Here is a 13401-nt window from a genome sequence, read left to right on the forward strand (position 1 = left end):
TGCGCTAAATTTAGCAAGGAACATAAAGGAAATGTTTGGCAGTGGCGGTGCAGAATAAGGCGATGTTATTCTACTGAAAGGGAATGATTAATTATTGAATTAATTTTGCATAGCGAAATAAAAAGCAGGAAACTTTCTGCTCTGATTCAGGTGACTCTGCAATCAAAGAGGACAGGAAAGAACTCAGTAAATCAGGGTAAAAAAAGACTGGCAGAGCTTTACAGAAGTGCATTTTCTTTTTGAAAAGAACAGCTTGTTAATTCTTAATGTAGTACCAGAGTAGCTGTGAAGCACAGACGTCAGGACGTATCATTCCAAAAACAGTTCAGTACTGGTAGGAATTATGCCACTGTTAACTATGCTGAGAGGCAGAGCGTGACCTAATGGATCTAGCATTACTATTGCAGCTGTGTGAAACCATTAAAGTAAACAAGCAGTCTAGGGAAGAGTGTGATGGATTTTTAACATTCTCCTAGTGAAACAGGGTGTGCCAAGTCATTGTTTCAGCTGCAGGCCAGATCTTTACATGTTGTAAGGTACTGAGCTCCATAGCAAGCACTGAATGGATGTGGATTTTCACTTGGTGATAATGTGAGTCCCAAAATTAAATCCTTTCATGGCTGCCCTGGTGATACAACTGTGAAAGGCTGTACAGAATGGCATGGAACTCTGCTCTCCAGTGATGTCAGAGGAAGTATGCAAGCAAAAGTAAAACCAGCAGCTCATTCATCTTTACCTGATGGGTCCCTCTGGGACTGGTGCAGACTTTGGTTTTACTTTGACAGTAGCAGTGATGCTGGAAAGCAGAAATAGTGATGGGAAACCCCTTATGTGAGTCCTCCCTGATGCAGAGGTCATTCTGTTTGTAGTCGTTCCAAGGGATTAATGACATTCAAAATTATTCTTCAAATTCATGGTCTGGGAGACTTTTTTGCTACTGTTGTTTAAAGTAGAAGCCCATAGCAGCAGCCTATGCATACTGTATACTGGTCATGTGTGGATCCAGGGATTTATTTAATACATCACAATCCCCCGCTACAGTTGTATGTTTTTGTGATACAAAATAAATACATTTTCAATTGCCAGTAGCCAGACCTACTGACCTGTTTCTGCCTGCAACATTTCTTCCTTGTCTGAGCAGAGTCTGGCACACAGCAACTTGTGACATGAGTGATTATACCTATGCTAATGAAGGATTCGTGTTGAAGATGCGGTGCATTGCTGATATGGCCTTTCAGAGGTCTCTAGTTCTCACTGTTCCACCTTAAATCAGCAAGCACTGCCTGTGCTTTTCTCTTTGAAAACCAACCCTAGAAGTTACCTTCAGGCTTCTAATTGAAGTCACAAGATTACACCTGTGCTAACTTGCATGGGAGCTTTGTGATGCAGATGCAAATAAAACTCAGAGAAGGATTAATGTAGCCAACCATTGATTTATTGTGTTCTCGGAAGTGAGGGGTAAGACAGGCTGCTGTGATGCCCTGACCCCAACCTCCACAATGATTTTTCTCTTCCTGACATTCACCCGCCAAAATTCATCTTGTCTCTTTCCCTTCCTCTTCCTGTAGTGCCTCAAACTTCAGGAGTTTCTTTTGGCAGGCATGCTCCTCACTGCTGCTTATACTGGAGCTTTCCTCTGAGCTCTCGGAGAGGAGATGCTTGATTGCCACCGTGTCCTTCTTGTTCATTTGCAAGCAGAGGCAGGAGGATTCGCTCACCTTAAATGATTCCCCCCACATACTCTGGCACATGTCGGTCCCATTTGCATACATCTGTGTGTAAGATGAGAAACGCACATCAAAAAGGATGGAGTTAAAATCGACTTGTATTCATTTGAGAAACATCACTTTTTGATAGTCTGCTATCATTCGCTGTCTTGTACAGCTCTGTGCTGTACTTCATCCCTTTAAAATGTTATTCAGTCCCACCACTGGCAAAAGAGAGTTGCCAGTTGTGAGAGCAAGCAATTACACAAAGTGCAGTGTGATGAACAGCCAGCCCTTTGTTTCCACCCTGGGGCTGACAGAGTAAAGCTGTGTGCAAGAGGCTGCACGACTTGCAGCGTGTCAGGACACTCTGACATGTCTCAGGGTTTGAGTGTTGCTGGAAGTGCCAAACAGGGTGTTTTGAAAGCTGGACTCTATTTACAAGCTAGAGGCAGCCCAGTGGAGTCACAGCTCTGTGGGATCGCAATGTGCCTGCTGTAGTGTACATCATGACCAGGCAGAACCTCGCAAAGAGAAGGGCTATAACTCAGAAACTGCTTGATGAAAAGAAGATGTACAACTGCGGGCCTTGGCCTGCCTCCAAAGAGCTTTATCTATTGCCTCAAGAAATTGTGAGCTGCAGCAACTCTCTGCAGGTGAATTTGGCCTGTTCTTGTTGCTATGTCATTTTGTAAGTCCTCTCTGTCACAGGACCTGTGTGGCCAAACAACAAACGTATTTCTGGTTTGCCAGTCTCACATTGCAACAATCTTTTGTCCTCCCAGCTTGAGTTTTCATAGAGTGTAAGCTTAGGAATCATCATGTTCAGCCACAGAGTGGGCAAGATATATACTTTGTCTTGCCTGCATTTCTCCTGAACAGCGTTTGTTACTGAAGTTCATTCTTTCCTGTTTCTGGAAGAAACTTGAGATACTTCCCAAGCAAAGCTAAGAACGGAGTTGGATGTGGGAGTGATGGCAGGAGCAGAAGCCTTGGGAATTATAAAGAGACACTGATTCACTTTGTCACCAGGATATCTCAGAAGGAAGCCATGTTTCATCTGTGACAGCTCAAGCAGTCCTTGCCTGTGACACTGATTCACTATTCCCTTGGCATTTCCTTTTGTGTTGTAATTTCTGGGTTCTGAGCTGTCACAGCAGTGCATGTAAAGATCTGTGAATCTAGGGGAGAGTGATCTGTGTTCATGGTCAGAAGACTTCTGCATGGAAGGTGTTCTTTGTGCAAACAGTTAATGGTTATAGATTGAAGTCTATTATATGGAAGTGGGACTGGGCATCTGTAGTCCTGCAGCTGCTTCTGCTCCACCTATTTTCCACAAGTTCTCCTTATGAGATGTCTCCTTGTCTCATCACAAGCCAAACAACTCTGGCTTGGGTTGTGCAGAAGGCAGGTGAAAGGAAATATAATCATCAGATTTGATTAAGAAATCTATTCCAAATAGCCTCAAAGGCTGTAGTATGTAAAACAGCTTTTTACATCTCACCAGCTTGCTCTGTGGATGCCACAGTTGCTGGAGGTCTGTGAAGGTTGGTCAGTGCCCTGGGAGAGATGTGGGGTCAGAAACAGAGAGGTTGTTGTGTTTGGTTCTCCCCTTGTTCTCCTTTGGGCAGCAGATCTTAGCTTTTTCTTCCAGCTATTCCTGTACTCTTAAGCAGCATGAGACATTTTCTTCCAGTTCCTGTACAGATCCTGGATTTCTACCTGCTTTTAGCTGGTCGTGTGAGGAAATATGTAAAAGCTGTTATTAATTTTCTTATGTCCATTTGCAGGAGTTGTGGCCACATCCTATTCTTGTGTTCCCCAGGTTCTGTAATGTGCATTCATGCTCTGATACTTGTTAAATTAGCCATTTAATTTTGACTTTCCTCCAAACTTTGCTTAAAGATCATAGCATAGCCAGAATGCTTCAGCAAACAAACAGTGCCCACAGCCCATTTAACAAAAGTGTACTTAAATTATTGCTTCTGATTGTTCAGCTTCTTGGACGGCGTTCTGGTCTGTGCATTAGCATCACTTGGGAAGCACTCTGCTGGGAGAAAAATGATAAAATGTGCTTCACTTTAGCCAGACCCAAACTGGCTACGATCCACGTACATTCTTAATACTCCTTGTTTGTTCCAAGTAGTCCTTATGAGCACTTGCATACGTCACTGCATTTGCTGAGGGTGTCAGATGAAAGCATCTGCCCACAGTGCCCTGACATGGGAGAACCTTTTGGGCCTTCCAGATAGCAGTAACTTTCTTTTCCGTGAGTTGAGTGCAAAGCAAGTGACTCCAGCGTTTATATGTAATTTCATTTTCATACGGGAAATATGTTTTTATAATTGCTCTGAAAAAACTTCATATTTATTCATACTTACCATACACGCCTATTTTTGGCAAAAAAAAAAAAACATGGGCAGTGTTGGGTGTGGTTCCACTTAGTTTAGGAATAGCTGCATCTGCCTTCAAGTGATAAGACCTCTGGATTTGCTGCATGGTTTTTTCCCCCAGCAGATGATATATTTTCTTTAAGAAATGTTTACATGGGGATTTAAATTTGAACCCTTCTACCTCTGAACTAGGGACAGCTTAAACAGGGACTGAAGATTGTTTATGGAAATGATCATTTTGCTTTCACTTTATCTGGAGCTACCAATGATTTAACATATCTGGAAAACTAAGCTGCAAGTTTCCACAGCCCGTTTGGTTTTTGGCCATCTTCCTGGCCCTGCTGAACAGTGTCACTGCTACAGAGCAGACACAAATCCTGGACTGTGACTTTTATCAGTTGCTGAACTAACTTCTGGATGTACATGAATTTGTGCAGAATTCCAAACAATCCATTTGGGATCTCTGCAAGACGTACTACCAGTCCCTAAGAACTACGCTAAAGTTCTGTTCACTTCTTTAGTTTGCACTGGGTTTATATACTCAGTGATGTTTAGCTGTTAATAATATTCTAATCAGTGTTGATGATTTGAGCTGTATAATCTAGCCTTGATCCTAAACGCACTTGAGTTGCCTGAGAGAAATCCCACGTGACTCTTGAAAGCCTGTGCATCAGGTTCCAGGCTACTTTGGCCCCATAAGCCTTTCAATTTCTCACTTTTCTTCATAAAATTAGTTATCCCAACCATCCCAAACCTTCTCAGAAAGTCGGGATGAGCTCCCAGAAGGCTTCTCAGTGCTGCTTTTTGACTAACAGATTAAAGGGAAAAAAGCTAGCTCTGTCCAGCAATTGGCAGACACACAAAGGAGAACACACAGCAGAATTATGGTAGGTCTATGGAGAGTAAAAGGGAGACAATCAGAAGATTGCAAGGACTTAGGGATTTGAACTATGGAGCATATTGCATTTTAAACCCACGTATTTGGGAAAAAGAAAGTACTCTGTGTTTTTTGTGCCCCAACCGTCCATGTTTTCTTACCTTACTGTATGGCATGCATTCACTCCTACAGTGGTTTTCTCCACTTTCATCTCGTTCCCAGTCCGTCAGCCAGTTATAAGCACAAGTGGAATCGTCTTTGCAGGCTTCATACCTTCATGGAGATCAGCATAGAAGATACCATTATTTCCCTCAGTGTTTTTCAGTGAGCTACAAGGATTCAACTTGAAAAGCCCATGGGCTGCTCTAGTAGTGTGGTATGGTCACACCGTGCAGTTTATCAACTGATGTTCAAGAAATGTGCACAGCATCTTAGCTTGACATGTACATAAACTCTGAACCAAACAGGAAGACCTAAATCCCAATGAAAACTAAGCAGGTCACCCATGACACTTCATGCTCACAGGTTTAAGTAGGTGGTCCATGTTCTGGGAAGCAACATTCATTCATGGTGATCTTTTCTGCTCGGTTAAGTTCACTGATGTTACTGGGTAGAGGAAATACTGTGAAGGAGGGAGTTTTACGAATGCTGCCCATCAGCATTGTGGCACAGCGCAGGTATCCTGGGAGTGAATTGTCACTTGAGAGAGAAGTGGGGGAAATTGATGAATTTCCATGGGAAAGGGTGAATGGTAATTCCTGGGCATGGGATGGCTATGAGAACTGGTCAGAGAAATAAGGAAAACCTATAAGCAGTGCAATTGTATAAGCTAAGGCTGTCAGCCTCAGGACATTTTCAGAGAAGTTAAGCTTGCAGTGCAGTAGGAAAGATAAATGCTGAGTGAGGTGTAGGTCTGTGAGTTTAAATTTTAAGTGATTTTTAAATCATAAGCAATAATCTAAAGAAAAGCTTATAAATGGCCTGGAATCAGTAAGGTATGCGACTGGCTGTTCTATGTGATGAGAGATCTTGTGACCTACCATCACCTCACATCATTTCCTCCCTTCCACTCCTTTTGATGTTCTACTTTTGGCTCCAACTTTGGCTCAAATCCTTGATTTGTTAAGGATCTTTCTGCAGATCAGTTAACATCCACTTAGTCTTAGTCTCAATGGCTTCGGGCGGTCTATTCACACCGCTAATTGGGAGTGCCAAAACCAAGAGTGAGGCATAGCTTTCAAAAAGTGAAAGTAGTGTTTATTATAATTAATGCTTTTGGATATATTTGCTGTTTGTTTTGTTAATCTTTAGGGTCATGTTTCCAAAGTTGCTTTGATATCACAATGACAGCAGACTTATGTTTCAAAATGAAACACGAGGCTGTCATGTAGTCACACAATTACAGGATCTACACGTTGCAATACATTTGAATGTGCAGCAAGGTAAGAAAGTGCACATCTACAGAGCTGTCACTGCATAGTGCCTGGAAAACAAGGTCACAGCCAGCACACAGGCTCTAAGGTGTTGCTCAGTACAAGCACTAATTACAAGTGAGTAGACCAGGTGCATTTGAACCCAACCTTTTGTACTTTCTATTACAATGATAGACAAAGTGATTTTAAATATATTTGCAGTGCACACAGAAACATTATAGTAGAGCGCAGAAGTTCCTGCTTCTCATTTTCACATTAAAATCAATGTTTGAAGGTCAAGACCTTCGCTGAAGCTTTGATCAGGTGAGAAGCTGGGATTCGGTGACCCAGCCCTACACATTCCCTGACCAGGATGCTTCATGGCCACTCTGCAGTGCTGAGGCACGTGGGTGGGACAGCTGCAGGAATGAAGGAGCAACGTTGGAGTTTAGGAGAGGGCAGAACTGCTGTTATTGTTTTGTTTTTAACGTCACCTTCAGTTTTACTTTTCAAACTTAAGAGTGTGTATTTCAGAGTGTGACTGAACTGGGGTATCCGTGCTGTATCTCTGGCTTGCTTGGGAATCTGAATTAAATATGATTATTGAAATATTTATATTTTTGTTCTCTGTTACCTATTGAATTGTTGGGTGAGATGTTTCCTAATTACAATTATTTCCTGTCCCATGGCTTGTTATACAAGAAGGCAGCAAGGCGTAATTGTATTTGATGGGTTTTTCCTTCCCTGTGGAAGTAATTAGGAAGCTCAGTTTATGACAAATCACGACTTCTGATAAGTTTGATTTTTTTGCTGTCCAGAAACCCATAAGTAGTTTCTTCAGACATTAATTATAACCGGTGAGACTCTTGAACATAAATATTTAAAATATGCTCCAAATATACCAGCTCCCTGTGCGCGCTGGGTGGGATATTTTTATTTTGAAGCTTTTGTCTTTTCATTTGGTTTCTTTACAATTAGCTGTTTCTTTTTTAGATGGCACAGGGTCACCCGACAGGTGGATCAGACAATGGCGTGTATCTCCATCGGGCTCTTTCAGAATCAATAGTTCTAGGACTAGTGGGGGGAAGCAATTGTAAGACAATAGGAAGAAAAGGAAGGCCCCAAGCCAGTCAGATGAATTTCTTTTAAATGAAGTCACTGCTCATTCAGAGTCCTCTGCACATTTCTGGCCACAAAGCCATACAGCGTGCAGCAGGCGCACTCACGGCATGTGGAGAAAGTAGGTCACATCACTAGCAGCGCTGAACGGACTCCAATGAATGGAACATGAACAAAAAATGTTACTTTAAATCACCAGAAAGGGTCAGAATTCTGGCCGAGCTCTTCTCTCGCCTCAGGCCTTAAGCAGGGTGAGGGAATGGGTTTGACATTGCCATTAGGCAGGCATACAGAGCGGCATGCACAGTAATGGATCATCTTCACATTTTTGATTCAGGCCAGGCATCTGTGACGCCAGCAGGGGCAATAGATCATTGTTCAGCACTTGCTTAGAGTGGAGCCTTTTCCCTACCAGGAAAAGGGACTGCTTTTTGTCCCTGTGCAGCAGCTCTCCATCACACATGCATATGCTTTCTAACAATAAAAGTTAGAAATGCGGTTTACCTGGAGCTCCTGGCAGCATCCAAGCAACACTGAAGGTCCTGTGATATAATACTGATCCATCCTGTTCGTGGGTATAAATCTCAGAGATACGCAGACTGGCTTAAACCAATTCGTCTTTGTGAACAGGATTTTAAGTGCACACGAAGCAAGCTTAGTTCCCTTTTCTTTCATTGTTACATTTTCACTGAATGTAGCAATTTGTTTTGTGTGCTGCTACCAATGTAGTTTCTCTACTTACATTGTTTCAGGCTACATGGTAGACCTGTTTTAAAGCCCACTGGCAACTTTGTTGCCTTAGTATCCAAGTGTTTTCACCTTTCAGAAACATTTAGTTTGGAGTCTTAAGATTCTGAGTGCTGGGATACAATGTTCCTACTCCAAGACTGGGACAGAGAATGACACCATCCTTCTTTCTGCTTTGGGCATTATTGTTGTGCAGGGCAGCAGCTTAACAGAGGAAAAGGTAGAGGTGGCAAACTGGAAATGAGCAGGAAAAACAAGTGAAAAGCCTTACAAGTATGGTGCTATGGAATCTTATTGCCCCTCGTTTGGGAAGACCGTGCTTCATCCACCTGTGCTCTCTGACTCCTGAGTAACAGGCATATTAAAGCTCAATAAAGATATTTTGATGCTGATTTGAACCTACCAGTCATCACAGAAGCTCTGACACAGTGGAACAGACTGAATAGCAGCAGTATGTCTGGGATTGATCCAGTGAGCAGCATGCGGAGAACACCGGTAAAAGCACTCAATTCTCTTTGTGAAATCTTCACAGCTGTTGTGGGTGAGAAAAGCCTCATATAAACACGTTTCTCAGTGTTAAGGTTACAACTTCCATTTTCTAGACCTGCCTTGATGTGGGTGCAGTACTACAGACCAGGAGAAAAACAGAAAAGCATCATTTTGCCCTGTTTGTATCATTCTTTTGGTGTTGTATACAGACCGTGCAATTACCACAGCTAACTAAAGAGTGCACAAATGTTTCCATGCATATTTCAGCTCTATTTGTGTAGCTTTTCCATAAACTTTTGGGGCCTTGGGTTTTCCTGGCACAAATGACTCAAGGCAGCAATAAAATGTAGTTTAGAAGTAGAGTAGAAAATATTTTCTAAGTTGTAGTCTAAGGGTTTCACCGATCTTTATATTTTCCCACAGCCCAGCTGAAATTGCTTAGCAGCAGTGTTGCTGCTTTGCTGGGAGTGGCAGGCAATAGCTGTGACTTCCACACATCTGTTTTTGCTTAATTGTTTGGTACTTTCATTCCTTTATTTCTCTAACTTGCCGTGTTTCACAGCTCTCGCATCTAACAGGGTATTAAAAATCTGAATTATGAAGACATTCTCCAATTTTCCATGGTTACCAAATGCCCAGGACTACAAGATTTTCTATTCTAAATATTCAGAAGTTTTATTTCTGGTCTCTTGTGCATTCTGTTTGGAAGATAGAATCATCTGGTTGGTCTGCTTTCTCAACAGAGAGAAAGAAGCTGATCTTTATTGACTCGGGTTTGCACTCACTGGAATGTGATGGTTGCTCTGCAGCAGAGGTGCAGTGTGGTCATTACCTACTGGGTTTATGACTGCTTTGCATTGCTAGATCTGGTTCTGTATTGAAAGCAAACTTTAAAAAGCATAGCCCTTTCTTCAGCAAAAGGCATAAATAAGTATGTACTTAAGGATTCATGGGCTTTTGTGAGAGGGGAAAAGAAGAGCCAGATGTTGTTCTGGTGCAGAGGAGTGATGATGGGAACCGGACCAAGCGGTGTTCTCTTTAGGGCAACGTAAGGACAGTCCATCTGCAGGGAGTTAATGTTAGCTGTGTGGCTGCTACAGCATAGCTCCCGTGAACCAGGACACAGACAACATCAAAGCTGACTTACGATTTACTGAGCTGCCCACATCTGTTCCAGTAGCTGTTGCTTACTTTAATTACTGGGGAATGAGCCAGTTGCTCTGTGAAGTTTGCATAGCAACAGGAAGCTGTTAGGAATGAAACAAAGATCTTACAGTGAGGATTTTCTTTAACGCTCTTTTTGGAAGGCTAAAAATATAAGGTGAATCTCTTTGGTCCGTAACATGATAAAGTCTCTCGGTACTAAGCAGAAGATGCACCCTGAGCTCTGACGTTCTTGTTTGTGGGAGCAGCAGTGTAAATGTTAAGTGGGATAAACTGGCATGAACACTGCTTTGTAAAGGTGTGTCCAGGAAGCCCCATGAAATTTACTACTGCACTGCCAGATGTTATATGATGTTATATACTGATGGATGGTAATTCTAAAAGGTACCGAACAGGAAAAGAGAATTGATGCAATGAAAAAATATGATCAGTATAATTTGCTCAGTATGGAAGTTCAACCTTTTGCAATCTGTGTGGGGAACTACATGCAACTGCAATCTGCTACAATTAATTAAACACTGCCATTTTTAATAATTCAGTGGGGGCAACAGTTAATTCACTACAACAATTAGGAGGGAAATATATATTTTAAATATTTTAATACTTTATGACAATAGGTTGAATCCATCTATAATGTGAACTTGTTAAAACAGATGGAGGTTCTAGAAAAGTAAACTCTATCAGCCTTTTAAACAGGTAGTAAATAAAGCAGGTGGGAATTCTGTGGCTGACTTCATTAAGGATCAGAATCTTACTCTAGAGTTGCTTGCAGCAAAATGACATTGAGGGAGGTTTTTCAAATGCAACTTATACTGCATCTAATATATTTTTCAGAAGCTAAAGGAATGGCCAGAACAATCAGTGCGCACAGAACTGGACTTCTAGACTATCTCCAGCAAAAACTAAACCGCTCTTACATTCAGAATACAGAGTGCATTCGTGCATGTCTGGCTCAGGACTTGGCTTTGCTTTGTGGGTGTCCCCTTCCAGACATCCGTACTGCTGGCAGGTAGATGACGTGATGACAGCAAAGAGGGTGATGGCAAACCTCAGCATTGTTGGTCAGTTCTTTTCCTGTACGGAGAGAAGTCTTTACTGATATCCTTTATTTGTAGGAAAAGTCCTGATGGTAAAACAAAGGGCTGCTGTAAAAAAGCTGCATGTATGTACAACTAAAATATGCTCAAGAGAGGTACGCATATCAATATTAGGACACTCATTCTCCCTTTCCTTTGCTCACCTCTAAACATGCTTCTGCTGCATATTTTTGATTTTGGGCCGATGGAGGAGCATTAGTTCAGGCTACATGTTGTAGGTTTCAGTATTTAAGGAAAGGTTTTTAATTTCTCCTGCAGACATGAATTTATCATCCCACTGCTACGTTAGATTTGAAGAAAAGATTGATTAGCTCCTAAACTTACCGAGTTCTTTTGTGTGCTGGGAAATTATGCATTTAATTGCAGTGCTTCTGTATACAGAATTGACAAGCTAATAGTAGCGTATAAGGTGGCATTTGAGCTGGGTAAGTTATGTGGGTAACTTGCCTTCATTGAAGTTATGCTCATTTGTACCTAATAATCTGATCAATTGTTTTCTGTCTCTTTTTTTTAGAGTTCAGTCAGAAATGCAAGATAAAAACCATTTTGTCTGCGAGAATAGAGCTTCTGTAAGTACAGCTACATATTAGTGAGTTATACAGATAAATCTAGAATCTGCTACGTAAATAAATGCATAATTATTTATAGGCATTATTAATTTAACCTTTAATTCTTTGGTTAAATATTCCTGATATCTTTTTGGAAGAGCTTTGTCTGAACAAGAACTGCAGCTCCTCTCTGTACCGAAACTTTTCAGATGCAAAGAAAGCAACACGTTACAGAAGAAAACCGCCTGTACAATTTCTCGGTAGTTTCTCACCTCTTTTGCTGTCCTTCTGGGTGAAACTTCTCCCTGGAACAGAAACACTGTAAATTGCTTTTCTCGCTTTCTACTTTATATACGCGCCATCTGGCATCAGCGCTCCAGAATTTGTTTGCCCTGGAGAGTTCCTTGACCCTTTGAAATGCTAACATAGATTTATCTCAAAAGCAGATGGAATGACCAGCACATAATGCCCTTTTATTGCTTGTAAATGTGGACATAATAAACAGGGAAGTACAAACATAGACTAGAATTAGAAAAATACCGAATACCTCCCAGCCCCTGCCTGATTTTGCAATGATTCCTTTTGTTATTATTATTAGATTCATTTCTACAACAGCTTAATTAAGCTCTAATCACAGATTTCACCAAATTAGAGACATTACAAACAACACTTCATATTTCAACCTGACTGGCTTAATTTTGTCCATAAATATATCAGTTTGCTTTGGGTTACTCATTAATTTTACTGCAGCCCCCGAAAGAGAATTGGTCTCCTGATTCTCAGGCCTTTGCTCTTTGTCCAGAAGATTCCGTTTTTAACCTGCTGATGCTTGCCCTTCTTTCTCTACCTGCCATGTCTGTGCTTTCCTATGTGTGTCACAAACACCAGGAGAAACTGCTGTGTGTACCACTGACAGCTGTGCTGACTGGACTTCCTTACGAGGTGTGCTTTCTGCAGAGGGGATTCAGCGTCTGAACACGAACCGTCACAGAAAGCAGATGTGGTGATTACAAATTGGTGCTCTTACTTTGATAGGTTAAATCTCACTGAGCTCCCTAACTAGCAACACACCACTGACTACCTCGCAATTATTTAGATGCAAATGGAAAATCTCTTGTTTCTGTTTTAAAACACAACAGTGGTTTGTCAAGTAGTAGATGAGGGTCAGTATTTATGAACTTTTTTTCCTTGAATAAAGCAAACATTGGCACAGTGGAAGTGTGGAATGAATCTCACTGAGCAGACTCACAATATGAAGCACCAATTCCTACCCTGGCTGGAGCCTTCCTTGAGACAAAAGTGCTGCTGCCTTTACAAGGCCATTTTCAGAGCAGTTTTTCTGAGTTTTCTGTGTTTTCTGTTTTCCAGAGTGAATTTAATTAAAGCAAATACAAAGAGATATAATGTAAGTACAGGAGAAACTGAAGTAAATGCAATGCCTTATTGCTTATGCCTTCACTTCATGTGGCTTGATCTCGTGCTGGCTGAAATTAATGGAACTCCTTGCTGATTTGTAACATAAAGGACTTGTGCATACTGCTTGTTACTAAAGTCAGTGCATTCATACAAAATAAAGGCCACTGTGCCATATGAACATTCCCTTTCAGCCCAGGGATGAGTAGCCGTGCTAGCCAACCTGATGAAAAGCACGTGTTCTGTTCCTTACTGCTTGGTTTGTAAGAAATGTATTCACACTTGTCAAGGTGTTAGCAGCCAGGAGGTTTCTTGTAATGCCTCTGTTTATGGAATTGACACACAAATTATATTAAGCTATAGGAGACTGGGATCTTTTTCAAGCTTTGAATACGAGCCAAATGGGACCACTTGCTGGGAGATTAGGCAGAATTTC

At 41.5% G+C, this 13401-nt stretch overlaps 1 protein-coding gene across 1 annotated transcript; it reads right to left on the minus strand.

Annotated features, from left to right (window-relative positions):
* Positions 1-1415: 1415 nt before the first annotated feature.
* Positions 1416-11873, minus strand: LOC140255692 (riboflavin-binding protein). Its single transcript, XM_072343493.1, has 6 exons — positions 11825-11873; positions 10825-10981; positions 9891-9990; positions 8658-8786; positions 5138-5249; positions 1416-1772 (listed from the first exon to the last, which is right to left on the minus strand). The coding sequence occupies exons 2-6, from the start codon at positions 10961-10963 to the stop codon at positions 1536-1538; spliced, it is 717 nt and encodes a 238-aa protein (XP_072199594.1). The 5' UTR covers positions 10964-10981; positions 11825-11873; the 3' UTR covers positions 1416-1535.
* Positions 11874-13401: the final 1528 nt, after the last annotated feature.

This window comes from Excalfactoria chinensis, chromosome 8 (genome assembly GCF_039878825.1).
Source record: "Excalfactoria chinensis isolate bCotChi1 chromosome 8, bCotChi1.hap2, whole genome shotgun sequence".
NCBI classification, from domain to species: Eukaryota; Metazoa; Chordata; class Aves; order Galliformes; family Phasianidae; genus Excalfactoria; species Excalfactoria chinensis.

Bases quoted from the DNA above. Each gene is read 5' to 3' on its own strand.
- LOC140255692 (XM_072343493.1), bottom strand. From the start codon at position 10,963: ATGCTGAGGTTTGCCATCACCCTCTTTGCTGTCATCACGTCATCTACC. The intron at 8,787-9,890 runs GTAAGTCAGCTT...CACCCACAACAG, and splicing joins TGTGGGCAGCTCAGTAAATC to CTGTGAAGATTTCACAAAGA. The intron at 5,250-8,657 runs GTAGGTTCAAAT...ATCTCCATGAAG, and splicing joins CAGAGCTTCTGTGATGACTG to GTATGAAGCCTGCAAAGACG.